The following is a 19894-nucleotide window of genomic DNA, read 5'->3' on the forward strand; positions in this document are numbered from 1 at the left end:
AATCTAGACAATCCAGGCACTGACTGTCTCCTTCAATAAATGATATAGATTTGGAGGGAATTACAAAAGGGGCTGAAACTTGGTATCCTTCATACAGTTTTGTATGTGGAAGCAGGAAATCTTTAGACTGCCTCTAGTTTCAGAATGCTTTTAATTAACCTTATTTTTATTTAAAATCTTAGTGTTTAAACTCGTTTTTTCAGAAGGTGAAATCCAATTGCACGTTATGGCCCATCGATTTTCAAAAGAAGAATTAGATGAGCAGTTTGAACAGTTCCTGAAAGAGGTATGTTTCTGAAGAAAGCTATATTTTCTCACTCTTTTCTCCAGTAAAACATTGACTATGAGAGAGTATGAAATATATAAAAGCACAGCTGCATCTTTAATTCGCACAGTGGTCATCTGTGTGGGTCATAACATAATTGCTAATCTTAAGTCTTACTATTTAGCTGTATTGAAATCAAGAAGACAATTCTGTGATTAAATGTGAATGTTTTGTTATTGCTAGGTTATATCTTCAGAAAGACCGCTTCCTCCTTGATTTTGTTTTAATTTGATGGCATGTGTATTTTTCTCAGTAACAGTAGCAGCGACTTCAAATTGAGTTAATAACTGAAAATAGAGGTAATGAGATCAAAACACTTTTCTGTATTTAGCTGCAAGTTACAGAAAGAATTTCCATATTTTTCTGTGAAATACCTAATTTAATTGAGTTATATAAATATTCTTTTTAATCCTAACCAAATGAAGTTTGCTGTAACGATTGGAAAAATTTAATATGAATGCTTTCATTGCTGATGGTGCATGATGCCTTTGTGTAAAGGCAAAGTCATTCAAAGAGGTGGCTAAGCTAGCAATTATCAGAAATGGCCAGAATGCCATAACTTGATAAATTTTTTTCATTGGATATAGACTTTTAATTTTGGAACTTAAACCTAAGATAAAAAAAAAAACATATATATATGACCTTTACTGGATGCTGTTATAGTATATAAGCATAGTTAAAGGTAGTAAAGAGTGTAGGTGGGTCTCTGCTATATTAAAGCATGCTAAAAGTTTTGGGTCATGAAGACTGTACTATAATTTCATTACTTGTGAAAAATGTACTTCTATAAAAATTTCACATTTCCTACTGTGTAGTAGAGAACTCTAGTAACCTGAGGTGGCTTTTTTTCACAAAGTTTTTAGCTTTCCCAGATCGGTCTGTAGCTCTGCCTTGAACACGCACCTATTGAGGTGTTTTTTACAGATACAGAATAAGTGTAATTTCACTGAGCAATTTTAAATTGAGAGAATAGAATAATAATGTCACCTGAAATTTAAGATACACTGGTAACCTAAAGGTAGAGGTAGGCCTTGAAGTGGCTGACATTCTTGATTAAGATGTTCTTGAATTCACTGGAATTATATTAATATAAGTAAAAATGGAACACTTGGCTCTACTTTTCTCTCAAAAGCATTTTACTTATTATTGTTCTGAAGGCAGTTGCTTTGGGGAGGAGGAGAGGTCTATTCTTTTGTTTTTGCATTTGACAAAACTCTGCATGTGATAACTTCTAGTATTTTGTTTTTCATTTGAAATGCTCTTCTCCCTCCTCGATTATCACCAAATTGAGAATGTATGAGTGGAAAAAAAATCAGAATAACTGTAATAAACTATCTTAAGCTACATTTGGTGTGTTTCAGAGAATGTAGCTTTTAACAGGCAATGTGTTAATTTTTTTTTCCTCATTTCAAACAAAAACTTTGTAAAGTGCTTAAGCTTGCTTAAATGCATATACTGTCCATCCAGTCATTAAATATTTAAGAAATTGTTTTATGATTTGTTAGTTAGATACAGACCCAAATAACAGGGACATCATCTACTCCATGTTGCTTTACATGCATCCATCTTCCATTGTATCTATCCTTGCTTTTATATAATATAATATTTTATATATATATATGTATAGAATGTAATAGAAATTGTGCAACCTTTTGACATTAGAAATATGAGAAGGTGGTGTGCTCTGCTTGAAATGCATAGTTGTATATGTCATGTTTGTGGTGAGATTATAATTGGGGGAGGACAGCAAAAAACATTTTTAATAACTTGAGGAAGACTTATTTAAGTGAATCTTTCAGAGAAGAAAAGGAGCAGAATGGTTTCCTCCTTTAAATTGCTCATTCTTATTGTTAGTGAAACTGCTGTTGCTTAGGAAGGATGGTTGTATGTTTGTTTGAGGTGAAAATATATAAACTTAAAGACTAGATGTCTAGAATGAAAAGGAAGTCTTTTGACATATACATTAAACTTTAGAAACTGTCAGTGAAAAGAATATTCTAAGCTGTTGTCATTAGTCATTTGGGTTTCCTTCTGTGTAAAAACATTTCATGCATATAGACTAGGTCTTCTAATGATTCCCCAACACTTACCAGTACAGTCTGTTGTCATCTATAATTCTCTTCCTATTCTGTTGTTCATGTAGCTGTGATCCTTCTACTTCCCCCCTTGCCCAAATCTACTTACCATACTGTACTTCCCTTACTGTCCACGTTAATTTCCTTTAAGTATCATCCTACGTACTATATAGCTCATACGAGTATTCGGAGTGTTGGCTGTTAAGTTCCCTTGAGAGATGCTATGCGAGGAGTTTTCTGATGTACAGTGCTCCGGTTGTCCTGCTTGAAGTGCCATAACAATCAGCAAATAGTTGACATCTCAGTCCTAAAAATGACTCTTTTTGCTTTTGTTTAACTGGAGATTAGACAAAAAATAAGGTGTCAATTGTTTATTCCTAAAAAGCAAGACTGACTCTTGTCTGAGGGGGAGAGAAAGGAAGAAGTCCAAGCCACTTGTTGAAGCATTGAAAAGCCATTACCAGGCCAAAAAGTTGTGTTTTTTTTTTTAAGGAAGAAAAAAACAAGTTTTACTGTTGAAACAGTTGACCTGTTGGAAAAACATGCTGGTATTCTTGTGTCAGCATTTTTTTTCACAGCTGCTGCAACTTTACTGTTTGCAGTTGACAAGGTGCTGGATGTAGAAAGTTTCCAGAACTCGAGAGCGACATCTTGGAGTCTCGGTTTCTTTAATTATGATACCCTAAGGAGTATAAGCATCATCTAAGTCCTGCTTGCAAAGCAGGAGATGCTGTTAGTCATAACAGGTACAGCAAGTGATAAAAGAACTTGCACCCAGCACCTGTCAGTACTCTTAGTTAGCTGGAGGCAGTGTGAGGAAATTGTTATTTATAGAACGTGTATTAAAAATGTAAAACTAAAACAGTTCTGTGTTACTGAGCCAACTTGCAGAAAGAAGTTGCAGTATATCCTGTTGTCTAGCAGCTTCACAATTTACTAAAATTATGTTTTATTAAATTGAAAGGTTTAGAGCACTTAATTTTCTTTCTGAGGCTCTATGACAGGGATTTAGTTTTATAAGTGTAACTATAAACTCTGAAGATGTTGTTGGTCAAAGCTATCAGCAAGAGTATTATTTCCTTAAAATTATTCTTTTCTTAAATGGTAAGTTTATGTCACCCATATTTGACTTATGAGCTTTCCTGGTAGGCCCATGTACAACTTAAGCTTAGATTGAAACTGGAGGTGAACTTTTATGTTAACGATTGCTATTTAACAGTAATTGGGCAATGGACTACAGAGGACTGTACTAATAAAACATACTGTAGGGTTTTACACAGTAAGTACACACAGTTCTTTATTCCCCACTCTCTGACTTTTTTGTACATTCATGACAAAGTTGTGCAAGAGATGGTATCTCTGACAATAATACCGCTGCTTGAAATTGAATGTGTTAGAAGTTAACCACCCAGTAGAGTGTATGTCCATTTAAACGCCTACTCTATTCTCTCAGTTAGTTACAGTGTGTAACAACTTGACAAAATCCCGACTACATCCCTTAAAAGTACACAGCAGAGCAGAAACTGTTTTGTTTGGCCTGACTTGATAGAGGGCAACATTACGAATATTCTAAAAGTAAACCTTCACAAGCAACACTCCAGCTCCCAGCAAGTCAGAATTCCGAAATTCACTTTATATTTTGTGTTCATGAAAATTAATAGTAAATGCCAGAGGCATTCCTCTCTGGCTCTGTTTATTAAGCTTTCATATGTATTTGTTAGTCATCCATGTTAAGTCTTCAGTCAGAATCAACTGTGGAGGAAAAAAAGGTCTACAAGATCCTATCAATTTAAGTCACTGCAGAATAGCAGTAAGGGAAAGACTTGTGGACACTTCATATGACAACAGGGCTGTTTTGAAGCCATAAAAAGTCTTTTAAAAAGAAGAACAGAAAAAGAATTGCTATTCCTCTCCTTCTATAAAGTTTTATGTCACTTACAGTAGGTTTAGTTAATTAACTGTTCAGACACTGAATAAGAGAATATATTCATGTAGGAGATATGTTAAGATCAAGGTACATAGGAAGTCTGACATTTCCAGTCCTGGGGAATAAAGACAAGCATCTGATCTCAGAAGTGGCTAAAAGACAGTTCTGATGCCTCTAGTATTCCGACTATACTGTTATATTTCTTTTTTGTGACTATTAAAAAGTGAAGCTTCTGAAGTTTACCAATATGATGCGTTTCATTTGTGAATTCTTCAGAAAGTCTTACACTTCATGGCTTTTTGTTAACACTAATTACTATGTTGTTTAAGACACTTTAGGACAATTGGTTTCAACAATTACAGCTAAAGACAGTTAATATGAAAATGTAAAAACTGTCTTTAATCTTGTGTACAATTTGCTCAGTCTCTTTCAGATGATTCAGTTGGAAGCTCAAAGAAAAAATCCAGCATTCTTGAAACATTGGGACAGCCCAGGAAAAAGGAATCAAAGAAAAAAGATTCAGTGCCATGGTGGATATCTGAGGAAGATTCTGATGATGGTGGTAAATACTATAGTCTTGTAACTCTTTGGCCACAGGGTGTCAGACTAGTTCTTCGTCTTGCTTCATATGTGCTTGCTTTCAGGTTAAATCAATGCAACAAAGTGCTTTTGCACATTGCAGGTTTGCCAATTATAAAATGTGGTTCTCTTATCTAAAAGAGATCAAGATAAAAGCAAGTTTTCCGCTAGTTTTTCTGAAGCCTTCAAGCTATTAAAGTGAATACATTATAAATAATAAAAATTACTTAGAAAATGTAAGGTGTAAACTCTGGTTAAAAATGCTTCTAATATTTCACTAATCTGTTTTATCCGTTTTAAAAACTAGAGAGAAAAAAAATCTTACAGACAACTTGTATAGTCTTATGCTAATCACTGTATTTATAATTAGGTTGGGAAAGCAAAGAAAATATTTTCAACAGCAGCTGGTTCAAAAATGTGTCTATTTGCTCATGTAGTTGTGGAAGAAAATACAATATTTGCAAGCTTTCCACTTCCAGTTCCGTTTCCTCACTGTTACCCTATTTACTAGTAACCCTACTAGTAGCTATTTTTTCCACAGGCTGATCACCTCTTGTTCTTGCAATAACTGGTGGCATCTTATTTTCATGACTTACATAAAGTTTATGTTTCAGAAGTCAGTTTTTCATATGGTGAAGTTAGAGGTACTGCTGGTAGTCCCTGACTTTAAGACAGGCTCTGTCTTGTCAGTGTTGTCACAGTTAGGAGCCAAATCTTAATCAGCAATTGTGCCATGTAGGCATACGCTTGACAGGTGTTCAGGTATTGTCTGGACTGCTCATCTGTCTCTAGCTTGTAAAATGGTGCTAGAAAACTCCGTTGGACACGATATAGTCAGTATCGGACAGTGCAACTATGTACTAGGTGTGGGTTGCTATGATTTCCTTACAGGTTTTCAAAATACTGAAGGATAGAATGTTCTTGCTGGGCAAAGTGTGAGTATTAAGCAGTTAGCATGATCTCATTTCTGTTCATTTTATTTTGAAATGGTAGAAGCTTGAGAGAATTCAAGGAAAATTTCCTGGGGACTTGAGAAGTTCAGCATCCTTCTGCCTGTGGTTTTTCTGGGATGCTTGAAGCAACCCATAAAGCCCTTTGAAACAGCTCATACTACTTTATCCACAAACACTGGAGTGGATACTTAAAGGACAGGGTAAATAGACTTTATAGAACACAGTGCTTGTGTGAGTTAAGTACCAACACAAAGTTGAATCAGAAGAGATTATGTGAACGTTCCAGGTTGTTCATTTCCAAACCAATTCCAACACTTTTTTTAAAGCTAAGAGTAGTTAAATTCCAGGACTGGCAGATAGAGGAAAAGCTATTAGAAGTGAAATATGTTTGATCTGCAATTTATTGACATAGAAACAGTTCCAGTAAAATTTTATGGTGTCTTTTTAAACAACGTTCTCCTTTAACTGGAAAATATTTAGAAGGTGAGGCTACCAGTTTTGCTAGATAAAGATCCATTTACTTGCAAAAGAAGATAACCTGTTCATAAATTTAATTTTTAGAACTTAGTTGAAGATAACCTATATGTGAAGCTTTTTGAATCAAAGGTCCACTATGTCTTGCCAGTTTGACGTAATAAAACTGAGCATATCCATAACCATTAGGAATAAGTCAGTATGCTAGAACTGGCTCTGAAGTTCCGCTGAGCACTGTTTGGCCAGCCAGATTTAATTTTACTTCACCTACTTCTCTGTTCATTACCCATACGTGCATAGACTTCCACGCTTGTGTGACATACGTAGTGAACTGTATCCTACCCAGTACTTCTGAAACCTCGGAGCAAAGAGGCCTTTAAGTCTTCCCAGAGGGCTTTCCAGGTGCTGTCTTAGCAGATGATGATGACTCTGAGGTGTGAAGCAGAGCTCTTGATTGCAGGATCCCATGAGGAAAGGGCTATATTTGTCAAACTGGGTGCTCAGAAGTGGCAGCAATTGCCATTTGTATTAATTTGTACAGTGGTAGATTAGGAATTATGTAGTATAGAGGCAACCAGTAGTATGACAAATGCCATTTTGCTAACTAAAGCATAGTTGTCACACAGATCACTTATAGTCAGGAGAGCCGTTTGCACAGGCCAGCTTCACCTCTTCAGCGTAAACTGAATTTCCCTCTGTAGCTATAAGAATAGATGACTTTTATGTGGTTATAGTTGAGAATGACGAATCCCACACGTAAGAGAGGATTTATATGCGTGTTCTCACACTACAACCATGCTGTGATTTAAACTCATGTAGATACACCTGCAATATTTTAGAAAGATGGCTCAAGTGATTGCAAGTAATTAACTGTATCTATACCTCTGGAACTGCCTTTTCTTCCTCTCCCTGCGAGTCTCTCCCTGCGAGTCTCTCCCTGCGAGTCTCTCCCTGCGAGTCTCTCCCTGCGAGTCTCTCCCTGCGAGTCTCTCCCTGCGAGTCTCTCCCTGCGAGTCTCTTTTGTGTGCTTGTAAGTACTTTGTAAAATACAGTTTTGCTAGGTCTAATATTCTTCAGTGTGTATACATAGTTACATAGTACATTGCTGCGATGTCTTAATAATAGATGAAGGTGGAGCATCGTTGCAATATAAAATAGTCCAGGGATGAATTAAAAAGAAAAAGTGATCTAGTTTTTTAGCTTTTGGTAAGATTATTAAATGCATCCTGCTGAAAAATAAATAATATTGCTGTGGTAGTAGCAAATATGGAAATAAGCTAAAGTTAATTTCTAAAAAGTTTAAAATCAGCAATATTTAAAATTCTGTGCAGATTTTTTTATCCACCTAGGCCTGACCCTTTAGGTCAGTTGCAGACAGAATTCTTATTAAAGCCTGCAGAGGCTTTCTCTGCATCAGATCTGCAACATTTATCTTCTAGTACCACAAGCTCTAGGCTAATAGAACTATTATTTTCAAAGTGTTTTGTCATCATGAATCAAACTCATGTGAATGTGTAAGTCTTACCTCTACCTCCAGTGAAGCACTGCATTAGATATATCTGGACTGAATGTAGGTGAGTTGTTGTGTTGGGATTGCACAGAGATCCTACCTCAGTTGTATTAATGCGATACAAAGGCTGGCTAACTAGCTTGAACAAGGCACTGTGCTGCTAAATTGTTTCTAGTTTGAGGTTCTCGTTCTGACCTACCTCGTAATCTGTATTGTGCTTTCTCAGCAACGTAAGACAGATGAGCGGAAGACTAAACATATACTATACATCTGTTTATCTGATTCTTATTTCCAGTGCATCTTATTGCAGAAGCTGAGAATTCTGTATAAAGCCAGTTTTCACTTGGTTTGGTAGATTAATGGTAAACAGCAGAGGCTATTTTCATCTGTTTGGCTGAGAAAAATAAAGCACAATTTAACTAAACTTGTTCTAGGCATTCTAGGCACATTTGAACTCCTGTTTCTTCAGCTTTAAATCAGGATGTGTAAATTATGATTCAAGATAGTGTCTTCCGTATTTGATAGGTTAAAAACTGACCTCTAACTAATATCCTTTCTACTTGCTTTCTTCATTTAAATGATAAAAAGAAATTGGATAATAAGAATTCCTATCCTGTCTGTCTTATCTGTTTGTTCTTGCTGTTTGTCTTACTCGTCAAGATTTTCAAACCAGATTTGTTAAACTGGGAAAAAAGAAGAAAATGATGAGAAGCCATGCTGAAATAGTTGAAAATAATGAACAAAAGATTCCCCATTCAGATTTCCAGTCTGGTATTTGATTGAATATGTTTAGCTCAATTTATTTAAAGTCAGCGTGATATTACGACTGTTTCTTACACAAAATCCTTTTTACATAGTTCATTTAACCCTAATATTCTTATAAAAGCAAGCTGCCACTTACTTCGTTTGTCATTTCTGAAAGAAACTAATAGCCACGTAAACTTTTGTTCTATCATCTTTACCTCTAGTGAGGCAGGAGGATAGACTGTATCAAACGTCAGCCAATGTGGGGAGAAAAATCATGAAAATCTGGAAAAAGCTCAATACTGTTAACAAACTATTATACAGAAAAATCTGTTTTCTGTATTTCAAACTTAAGAAGTATTAATGTTTTTTGTTCTGTTTGTGTAAGCTCAAAGTCTCCAGTCAGACAAGTGTTCTGTGTATTTTTTTTCTTTATTATTGATATGATTCTTTTCCCTCTGTTGAGCACTAGGTTGCTCTGTGCCTGCTGCCCTGAAATAGAAACAATGAAGTACTTGTAGTAATGACAAATTAAGTTGTTCAATCTGCAGAGTAATTTTAGTTAATACTAACCTGTTAGTAACATCGATGATTAACTTAGTAGGTACCAGGTTAAATGTGGCTTTGGTTTCAAAGTCGAGCAGATCCAATAATATTTTGGAGAGCTATGACAAAGAAATACTTGGCGCTTGGTCTTTAGAGTAATGTTGATGACTCCCTAGCCTATAGAACATTTCCCTTGTGTTAGCTTTCTAGAGAGTATGTGCTGTCCTGTTTTCATAAGCTTCCTTCACATAAAATAATTACAAAGCATCTCAGTCTGGGACATATATTCAGTTTTAGTGTTTGTTTCTCAAATTAGGCTTAACATTTGGAATATTAGCAATCAGAGGAATTTTGGAATTGCCTTTTAAATTACCATTTTAATATGGTGATCTGGTGTTTGCATTATTTTTAATGAAAGGCAATTTGTCAGTCTTTTTAGTTTCCCAGTAAATGTGGCAGAATAAAAAGCTCCCACATGAGCGATGCATCACTTGATGGACTTGAGTGTTGGTCAAAGGAATAAAGCACACCTGTATTGGATTGGGCAGGATTTCATACCTGTTCTTTCTGTCTTTCAGCTCACATCTGCCATATGATTATCAGCTTCTTCAGTCATCTTGCGTGTTTCTGAGCTGTATTAGCTTCTGATCATATCTCCTCCTCGTCCTGTTTCTAGGTAGCAGCAGTACTTTGCTAGGTCCCCTGTACACTCTTTGCTCTCTCCCATATCCAGGCAAATTCAGGTGGTCTGTAACTAAGAGCTTGCTCTGATTTGGCCAATTTAGAAGTGTTTCCCCCCGCCCCGACTTTAACGCTTGAACAATGGAAAGCCTCTTTCAGTGCAACTGGCCAGCTTAACGTATGTGGAATGTATGCTGGGAATACCATCTAGGTCCCATGAGAAAGCAGCTCTCAGCAGAGGTACTGTTATCTGGAATTACATTCCACTAATATGAATGGACTGTATTTGATTGCAGTGGCAATTAAGCAAGCCCTAACAAGAATTTAAGGGAGCGATATGCTGTTCTTGTAAATGACAGTGATAGAGACAGTAGTAATTCACATCTTACCTACCTAAATTTTTCTGCTTTTATTTGAACCGACTTAGATGCTTTCTTCAAAAAATTTTAGTACAGAACTTTTTATTGTTGAAGTAGTTGTATCAGTTTTATTTTTGTCTTCACATAATACATTGAGTTCCTAGAACAATGTATTTGGACACAAGATATTTATGGAATAAGAAGTAATTTATCTTTAAAAATAATTATCACTTCTGAGAATAACAATAACCTTTTAACTCTTAATTTTTAGTTTTGCTACAAAATTGTAGATAATTCAATTTTCAAGAAACTAGATTGTATCACTTTTTGAGAAGTGGTCATTTGCATTCTCATATCTTATTTTTCTCTTTATTCCCTGTCCATTGTATATGAATATTCATAAATGTTTTATGTATGCTTAAAAGTAGTTCCCCCTAAACCTTCTTCCAGTGCGTGTCGCAGCAAGGCTTTGTCCAAATTCAAAATGTTGGAGAAATTTCATATGGACAAGAAAGATGCATATTTAAACAAAGAAGAAGGAAACCTCACTGACAGTCCAGGCAATTCTGAGGGTAACATATTTACTGTGTCTTTTATAGTATTACAAAACAGCAGTTGCTCAATTCTGAAGGTTCTGGTCAAGTCGGGAGGGGGGAAGCTACTTTTTAAATAGATATCTGTTGTCATATCTAAATGTTTGAGTTCTTTTGTATTCACATTCTTAAACTTTTCTCTGGAATTGTGATGGTTAGAAATATCTTTCTAAATGAAAATCAGGCTCTTAATTGATTTCAAGGGGTAAGACTTTAAGGAAGAATAACATATATGCTGAACCTTACAAAGTATTGCAAAAATTGACAGTAAAGGAAAGGGCAGTGAAGTCTTTGGAGCTTGAGGAGACTGCTGCTTCAAGAATTTTTTTTTTTGTAATAAGTAACAAATATCCCAGTAAAATAAACCGCTCTAAGTCACTCAGAAGTCAGTAGGACCATCCTAATAGCCAAAAAACACAGTGAAAATATAGATGCTACAATCCATCTAATTTGATATTTTTTCCAGGTTAGATGGATTTCTCAGAGTTCAGGTTGAGTAAGACTTGCCTTCATGAGCAACAGTAGTATCACTTGTAATGTGTGTTTTAGGATAGTTTATCTAGGAATTAGGAGTGGCTCATTAGTTCAGCTGACTGAGCTGGCTGCAGAACAACTTCTCATTTTCAGATTGTTGTTGGAGATACTATTTTTAGAAAGCTGTAATCTGATGGAACTGGAAAAAAATACTTAAATATTAGATAGCATATATAAATCCCATGGAAAGTGTCTCCTCACTTCTTTGGCCTCCCCCTCTTCCCCCCCCCCCCCCCCCCCAAAAAAAAAAAATCTTGTTCTATTAGAATTTCTGGATATCTTTGTTACTGAATCATATTCCCATCTGTTTTCTTGTAAATCTTATGTGGAAGGGCAGTGTCAACTTATCTTAGACTCCACTGATATATTCCTGTTTAAAGAGAGTGTGATGAAGGTTCAGCAGGATTCTGGTTCATTTAAAGTTCTGAAAGGAACTTGTGACCCAGCTGAAAACAGACTCCTGTTTGCTGTCTTAATTTATCCAAATAGCACTCAAATGATGTTATTTTGTGCATTTAGCCATCACAGAAATTAATTACTTCCACTTTTTCACTTCGTACAGCACTTCGAGCTTTCCATTTCATAGTTTTCAGTGTAGTAGCAAAATGATTTTTGTTTAACTGTTAGCTTTGTATAAATGTGGAACTGGATCTTAAGTCTTTGATATTTACTTCTAGCGTCATAGGTGAGTTCAGCTCTATTGTGGGGGGAATAAGCTAATGTTAGATACAGCAACGTGCAAATCACTTACAAAATGTTAAATATTATGCACTTAGGCTCCCAGTAGGCCTAAGGGACCCTGACTGTAAAGGATTGGCTTGCAAGTCAAGAAACAAGCTGTTCTGCTGCTTAATGAGGAGGCTGTTAATTAGAATGCATGTGCTAAGCATTGGCCATTAGGGAAAAATAAGGAGAAAAAGTGTTGCGACTTTTAACCTCGCCCTTACTGTGGGTACCTTTTCAGTACTGCAGCAAGAGGGCCCTTCATTCTTAAGATACAGGCAAATAAAACAGTTGTTTAAAGAAACTGAGTTGGACTTCTGCTTAACTATGGAAGAGAAAGTAGTTGTGCTCCATGTATGTAATAGCTTAGAGGAAAAGCACTTGACCAGCATGTGGAAGACCGATTTAGTTTCCTTCACTTGAAGGTTTACTGATTATGTGCATCTTCTGCAATCCCTTACTGCCGAGAAATGGGCTTTTGTCAGTATCTCCTCCTAAAGCTATGTCCTTGCGCAAAACATATCAATCCAAACATCACTTGATCAGAGAGCAAGAACAAGTCTGAGTTTATTTTACTGACTGGAGATTCATCTTGGAGAAGGCAAAGATGGTGTCTGCTGTCTTCTGTGAGAACTGTTAAATCAAGTCTTTGGATAAAATGCATGAACATCTTTTCTTCCAGCCATTCTCCTAAGAATTCAGGCCTAAAAGTGTGTGTTTTGGGGGCAAGTGAAAGGAACTTGGTGGTGTTTATTTAACTAGTGCAATATTTGATTTGTAATTTTTCCTAAGGGAAGTGTATAAGACAGTGTTCTGATTGGGAGTAGAATTCATTCACAGAGTTATTTAGTAAGGTAATACTGAACCCTTGCAAAAAGAAAGCATTGTAATTTGGAAGCAACTGCACGTTGTAATTTCGAAGAGCTGAAGTTGTATGCTTGTAATCTTGGTTACTGTTTTTCTCCTTAGGTTGTTTAATTTGCATTCAAACAAGAAATACTAATTTCTGTGCAGAGTTTGTATGTGTGGTTATCTTCAAGTCAGTTTTCCCAAATGTTATGCCTGCCGCATGCTGAACTTTAGTCTTGTGTGCAAATATGAAGAATAAAAAGAAAATGTATGTAACATTAAGAATGCTGTAATTAAACTGGTTATACATGTCTCATAAGGAAACAAAAGTTAAATGAATGTGATTTGTAAGATTGTCATCTAAAAGCTATTTGTATGACATGTCAGTCTTTTAGTCATTTTCCAGAACCCTCAATCTTAGTCTCATATTGCAACTGCAAAGATGTACAATCAGCAATATTGCAACTGTTTTTCTAGGAATGTTTGGAAGCAATGGAAGCTTTGTCAAGCTACAGAAGACTTCACAGCCTATGGGGGAAGCTGATGAGAACACGCATGCAGAAAAGATGCTGTTTCAGAAAAGCAATGGGGTTTCTATCTCTTTAAGTATAGACAGCCTGGAGACAAATGGTGAGAACTGAGAGCAACCGTTTCATGAGATTAGCTAGACCTAGGCAAGTTTTTATTACAAACCATTTTCATTAATACATTGCAAGTCAGGATTCTTCAGTTCTGTCAGTTGCATCCAGTGAATTGATGGCTTCTGATGCTGGTGGTATTTCATGCCACTAATATATTATGAGCTGTATCTAGCTGTAGTTAACTATTATGGCTATTCTATGTAAATGTGCTGTACAGTCATTACTAGTTTGTTCTGTGTTTTGAAATTTAGATTCAATTGTAGCTTCTGGGCCTAATCAAAGTATAATGGGAGCTGGATTGGATACCTTGGAAGAACAAGAAGAAAAAGAAACGTTCTTTGCCAAACTTGAACGAGAAGCATCGTCTACTATTGATTACTCAAGATTAAATAAAGAGCTGGATTCCAACGATTCTGTAATACTAGCACCATTTGTACGGTAATGTATAGAGAAAAGAGAAGTTATAGACTCTTATTAATGAACATGTGCGATTTGGGCATCTGAATGCCGTGGTCACTGAGATCTTGTGGGACAAGATCTTGTATAATTTCAATTGGTAAAGCTGCTATTTCTGTAACTTGAGACAGAAGTGATCTTAAATAAGAGAAAAGAGTAAGGTGAGAGTGTGACTCTTTGGACAAACCTATGTAGCCTTGTGCGCAACTCAATAGTGTCAAGTTGATTCAATATTTATTCTTAATTATAAGGTGCAACTAAATAAAAAGAGTTATCCACTGGTAGTAACTAGGTAGTAGATCAGGAGGAATTCTGTTTTTCTAGGAATATTGGAAGCAATGGAAGCTTTGTCAAGCTACAGATCCCTTAAGGCATGATATAACAAATGAATCTGGAAGAACAATACAAAATAATCTTCATAGACTAAGGCAGTTGATGTATAACCAGTAATTGTATTCAAACTTCTGCAAGAATAATGGGCAAACAGACAGTTCAGGCTGTCATCACTTAAAAAAAAAAAGGCTAAAACCATGAAGGAAACATCCAACATGAGAGTACTTGGAGGGTCAGAGTTCTGGAGAGTTTTAAATAAGGGCAAAAACTTTAACTCTACTAGAAAAAGAGAGATAAAGGAGAGAAAGTCAGAAACAAACCTATGATTAAACTTTCCTTGAGAAGCTAATGTACATGTAAGGGAGAATGGAGAAAGGAGGTGGCTTTAGGATTTGCTTTGACAATTTTATCTATGGACAGTTGTAAAAACATCAATACTTTTTTCTTTTTTTAGATCACTGCTGACATTTACCTTCCTTTTTTTCCTATGATTTGATATGATGGAAGAAATCATGTTTTAAATTCACATTTTTATTTTTATTGCTAACTGTAAGAAATATCAAAATTTTGTGGGGTAAAAAAAATACTTATTTGCTGTCCAGGACAGTAACATTTTAAGTTTGTTTCTCTCAGAAATGAAAAAAATGAAAAAGGAGAAGAGGAATCGGTACCTGAAGAGAAATCTGGTAATGCTATCTTTCTAAATTATGCATTTGAAAATTCTTGCCTATTTCTTGCACGTTTATGCTAAGAGTTGGAAGAACTTCATTATACTGAATTAAAAAAGAAAGCTGAGGAACAGTGCTCCAGTCAGAGTGCAAACACTTTAGAAAATTTTACAACAGGGCATCAGAGGGTACACCATGGTTCAATGTAATTTGAAGGCCTAGAAAGGGAAAATCATCCCTCAGTCTGATAGGGTATTCTCTACTTGGTGTTGCCTATGGAACTAGTCTGGAAATTTGATTCTTTCTGGGTTTCAGAATGACAAAACAGTATAGTATCGTTACTGAACTTCTGATTTTTCTGAAGTTTTCTGTTCTGAGAAATACTTCAACCAGTTGACTTCTGTTCCCTTATCACTATGACCACGGAGGGTGAAACCATCTCAGTGCTAATATAATTTTCACACTAATGATTTGCATTTATCTGCAGCTCTTCTATCAGATTTTGTCTGCTTTTGTATTATGACTGTGCAGTTGGTGTGCAGACAGAATGGTGTTTTGGGGAGGGGGGAGTTTTTTTGTGGAGTGAATATTTAGTCTATTGGCTCATGTCTAAAAGACAAACAGCAAAAAAGCTGTCCAACAAAAACTGAAGAAAAATGATCGCGTTGTTGAAACACTTCTCAGTGTTTGGGGGTTTCCAGTATTTTAAGTCTGTCACCTTTCTTATTTTTGTTCCTTGTTTTCATGCCTGGGTTTAATTTCTGTGGTCTGCAGCATTACTCTACCTGACCTTTTCCCGTATTTCATGGTCCTTTTTTTTCCTCTACTCTCCACACACTGCATTACTCTCATCCTCCCTCTTTGTCTTTCATTTGGCATTTCTCTTTATACCACTCCTCCTTAATATATGCTAAAGAGTTAATTTGTTGCTTAAAATTACAGCAATAATCTTTTCAAAATCATAAATTAAGCTGCATTTTCAAGAAATCCTGTTGTCAGTCTTGAATTTCCCAGACATTTGAAAGGTTATAGTTGTAAACCTTGATCACAGTAGATCTTTTCTTCTTGAAGTCTGATTGCTGTCTAGATTACAAGTGATTCTGATCGTTGTAGCAGAAATACCACAACAACTTTTTTCTAAATGAAACAGCTGAAATGACTGGAGGTTGTTGTGGTCAGTACGGTGAAACTGATACTTTTGATTTTTAGGAAAACATTTTTGCTTCTGTTAAATACCTGAGATGATCAGCTTGGTTTTTTTTTTGTGTGTGTGTGGGGTCTGGTGGGGTTTTTTTGTTTTGGGGAGGGGGTGGGTCGAGGCCTTGCTAAACTGCGATTTCATGAATTAGAAATGAAATTAATAAAAATACATGTGCAGGAATTGTATAAGCACCATGTATATCTAAGTCACTGTGAAAGAGCTATTTTTCACATTGAGGCTTTTTCTTTCTGTGAGCACGCTAATCAAACTTCTCACAGTCCAAAACCAAAGCAAATGCTGAAATAAGTGCCTCTTCATAGTGTAGCGTTTACATACACTATTGAAGGATGATGGGTCAGTTGCTTTCCTCCTGCATTTTGACACCAATACGCTATACAACTAGAAGCATTGCCCAACACTAGTTTTAAGGGTTACAGACAGTGAAGCCAGTGAACATGGGAGCTTAGTGAAGGAGAGATGTCAGGGATCTAGGTAACTGTAGGAAAAGCATTTGGTTTGTTCGTAAAATTCCTCTTCTGATATGCTTGGGTTTTAAGTAATGCTAACTCTTGAGAGCAGCTGTTTGGCCACTGAAGCTGATCAGAGGGAGCAAAGCTACAGATACAGTGCCTGAAAATACTGGAGTGGTCAAGGTACACATGGAATACCTCATCTGCTAGTGGGGAAATTGCATTATTTCACCCTAAACTGAGAGTTACTGAACAAAAGAGGTCAATGCAAGGAGGCCATGAGGGTTCAGAGATACGGTATATCTGACCATAGGACAAATTTCATTTGAATGTAGAGGTATTGTGTGTGACTTTTACTGTGGGTGGTTTTTTTATGCCACACACAATCTCAAAACCCTTCTGATGTCTTCACGAAAGGAATAGTAGCAGCAGTAGCTTCTTAGTGGAGGGACTGCAGAACAAGAGGAAATAGCTTGCCTTTTTATTGCTTTATCTTCTTTAAATGTTCACTCTATTTGATGCTTCGTTTCATTTTTCAGGCAGCTACAGTGAAGATTTTGAAGAGGAGACAGATGTTAATCCTGCCTTTAAAACTGAAGAAAGTCAGGTAAATCAGAACACGAAATCAAGAGCAGATTTAAATTTAAATAGGTATAACTTTCCTAAGACTTTATTGTTCTGTAAAAAGTATACACTTTCTAGTGATCTGATGCTGAAAAGATTAAGTTCTTCACAGGACTGCTGCTTACTCATCCTTTGCATTAAGAACTGGAGAGGGTAGCACAGAAACGAGGAGCTCTCATTGGAGCCTCGGGATGGGGATGATTAACCTCTCACTTTGGAGCTAGTGATGTGGTATCTCTACCAGCAAGTGGTAGAGCCTGATAGAAGCTGTAGGGAGAAACAGTTGGGACAGAGAACCTGATATTTACGCTGTGAGAACTTTGGTGATATTACTACAGACTAGCTTAGTCTGGTCTTTTGGAGTGAACACCTTTGGGTGACTGGACACATCAGGAGGGGGGTATCAGAGTACAGAGTATAGAGTATTGAGGACCTGTTGGCATTCCAAGCAGAGTTTTAGAGAAGTGCAAATTCTTGGAGCACTAAAAGCTGCATTAGTTCTTAGTTTTTGGAGCAACTTTTAAAGTTTAGGGATTTTTTTTTTTTCTGGAAGTTCAAAAAGTAATATTCCTTTTCTTTTTTTCTTTAGGAAGCAAACACTGGCATGCTGGCTAAAGGTAAAATACAAACTTCAGTCAGTAGGAGAATACTAATTGTACTGTACTGAAACTTTCTTATCTGATTTTTTAGTTTGATTTTTTTTTTTTTTTTGAGTCTAATTTTATTGTGTTCTATTGAAAGTCCATTGGACTGAAGCGGTTAAAAATAAATCTGCATGTCAGGATTTTGTGGTTATCATCAATGTGTTTTTTTGTTCTATTGCATCTAATTAGTACTGAGATTTTGATGCTTGCGATCAGAGTTACTGCTTTTAATGGCATCACAATAATGTTTTTCCAGGATTAGAGTATCAAGATGAGCTTTGATATGCTCCTACTTCCATTGTAGACAAGGTATAAATGAGAGAACTTTTAACGTTTTTCTTCTTGCATTTAGTTGTATTACTTGATTCACAAGATTCAACTACAGAAATTCAGAAGGTCACTGAAACAGCAGATGTAGCTCTAGGTGAACATTATCAGCCTCAAGAAGCTACTGGAATTGAAATGAATGAAACGGGTGAGGCTGCTTTTTTTTAAAAAAAAACGTATTTTAGCAACAGATGTGAAATAAGGTCATATATTGTCAGTGAACATAAAGTGTTTAGTTTTTAGTAAAAAATCTTGAGAAGGAAATATTTCAGGGAAAATCGGTGTTCCTATAGGCTGCCAGAACGCTACCTTTTTATACTTGATGACCATAAACTTGCTTTTGGCGTTGTAATCTGTTGGTGACTTAAATGTGCTTTCCTTGGGTTATTGACCACAGCTAAAACTGTGCTTTGACAGCGTTGAACACAATCAAACTGTTGTATGAAGATCAGTTTGAGAATGTACCCTATTTACATCCAGAATGCGACTCTGTGGGATCTATTAAAATAGTCATCTCATATACTGTTAGTTTTAGAAATGAGAATTTGTAAACAAATGCATGCAAACTGTAGATGAGGCTATTTAAGGTACTGTAGCATGTACTGGTTAACAAGACAACTGTTCAATTTTATAGTAGAAACTAGGATTTTTTTTTTGTTGTTTTTCTCAGAACTGAAAATGCTTTTCTCACCTGATAATAGTCAGAGCTAGTAACTGATAATATAGGCTGCAGTGGGTTGCTTCCCAAAACAGAAAATTCTGTAGCATCTCTTATGAGCCTGCATTTTTTTTGGCAGGCACTTCTTATGGACAAACTACTAGCGACACTGAAGCGTTACACCAAGCGTATCATCACATCAATCAGTCTTTGGGAGACACCGATGAGCAAAAAGTGCATGCTTCTGCAATGGCAGTCTCAGAATGCTTAGTGCAAAGTGTTTCACAAAATGAGATCTACTCAAAAAATATGTCAACTACTGAATCAGGTAAGTCTCAAAGGAAGACAAAGCTGTGATTTCCCAGCTGTTTTCTGATATTCTTTTGTCTAGGTTAAAGAGCTCTAGTACTTTCAATTACATTACTAAGGACAGAAGCAGGAATAAGCTTTGAACTGGCTTTCTCACTTAAAATATATAGCTTTTACACACTGGAGAGGTGTGATGATGAAATAGGTATCAAACAAAAAAAATCTTGAAAGTAAACCAAGCAAATCATTCACATTCAGTACATTGATTCCATTCTCTGTATTACATGAAAATTGAAAAAATGACATATATTATATAAGCATGTAAAATGAGTGCATATTTTAGCAATAACAGTCTCAGAATGGTTAGAAGGAAGACATGCATCATACAAGGATGTAAAATGAGTGAAGGAGTGGTACCTTTTAATATTCCTTTTATTAAATATTTTTAATATTCACCTCTTACAAGTGCGTTTTATAAGATCTTTTTAATTTATTATTTTGCACTTACTAGATTTACCTACTGTAGAAGAATTGATGAAACCTTTTAAAGGAGATTCATGTAATGCCAAAGGTTTTGATTTGGAGCCTGAAAGGTATTTATTTCAGATTTTTTTTTTTTTTAAGGATTGTAATAACTTGAATCCATTAACTCCTTGTGAACAACAACTCACAAAATCACTTCATCTGTCAT

General features: G+C 35.9%; 1 protein-coding gene across 4 annotated transcripts in view; it reads left to right on the forward strand.

The window, feature by feature from the left end:
- The first annotated feature begins 206 nt into the window (after positions 1-206).
- The window catches only part of CEP162 (centrosomal protein 162), a 48033-nt gene continuing 28345 nt past the window's right edge, over positions 207-19894 (forward strand). For 3 of the 4 annotated variants that reach the window (XM_062572793.1, XM_062572794.1, XM_062572795.1), the window contains exons 1-10: positions 207-286; positions 4751-4889; positions 13350-13502; positions 13765-13951; positions 14936-14988; positions 17181-17248; positions 17855-17882; positions 18262-18384; positions 19034-19222; positions 19715-19796. In XM_062572793.1, coding sequence (XP_062428777.1) covers positions 227-286; positions 4751-4889; positions 13350-13502; positions 13765-13951; positions 14936-14988; positions 17181-17248; positions 17855-17882; positions 18262-18384; positions 19034-19222; positions 19715-19796 — 1082 coding nt within the window. In that variant the 5' untranslated portion in view covers positions 207-226. Of the gene's footprint in view, positions 287-4750; positions 4890-7289; positions 7364-13349; positions 13503-13764; positions 13952-14935; positions 14989-17180; positions 17249-17854; positions 17883-18261; positions 18385-19033; positions 19223-19714; positions 19797-19894 lie in introns of those variants that run through there. The other variant, XM_062572796.1, reaches the window with a different exon arrangement.

This window comes from Rhea pennata, chromosome 3, assembly GCF_028389875.1.
Source record: "Rhea pennata isolate bPtePen1 chromosome 3, bPtePen1.pri, whole genome shotgun sequence".
NCBI lineage: Eukaryota > Metazoa > Chordata > Aves > Rheiformes > Rheidae > Rhea > Rhea pennata.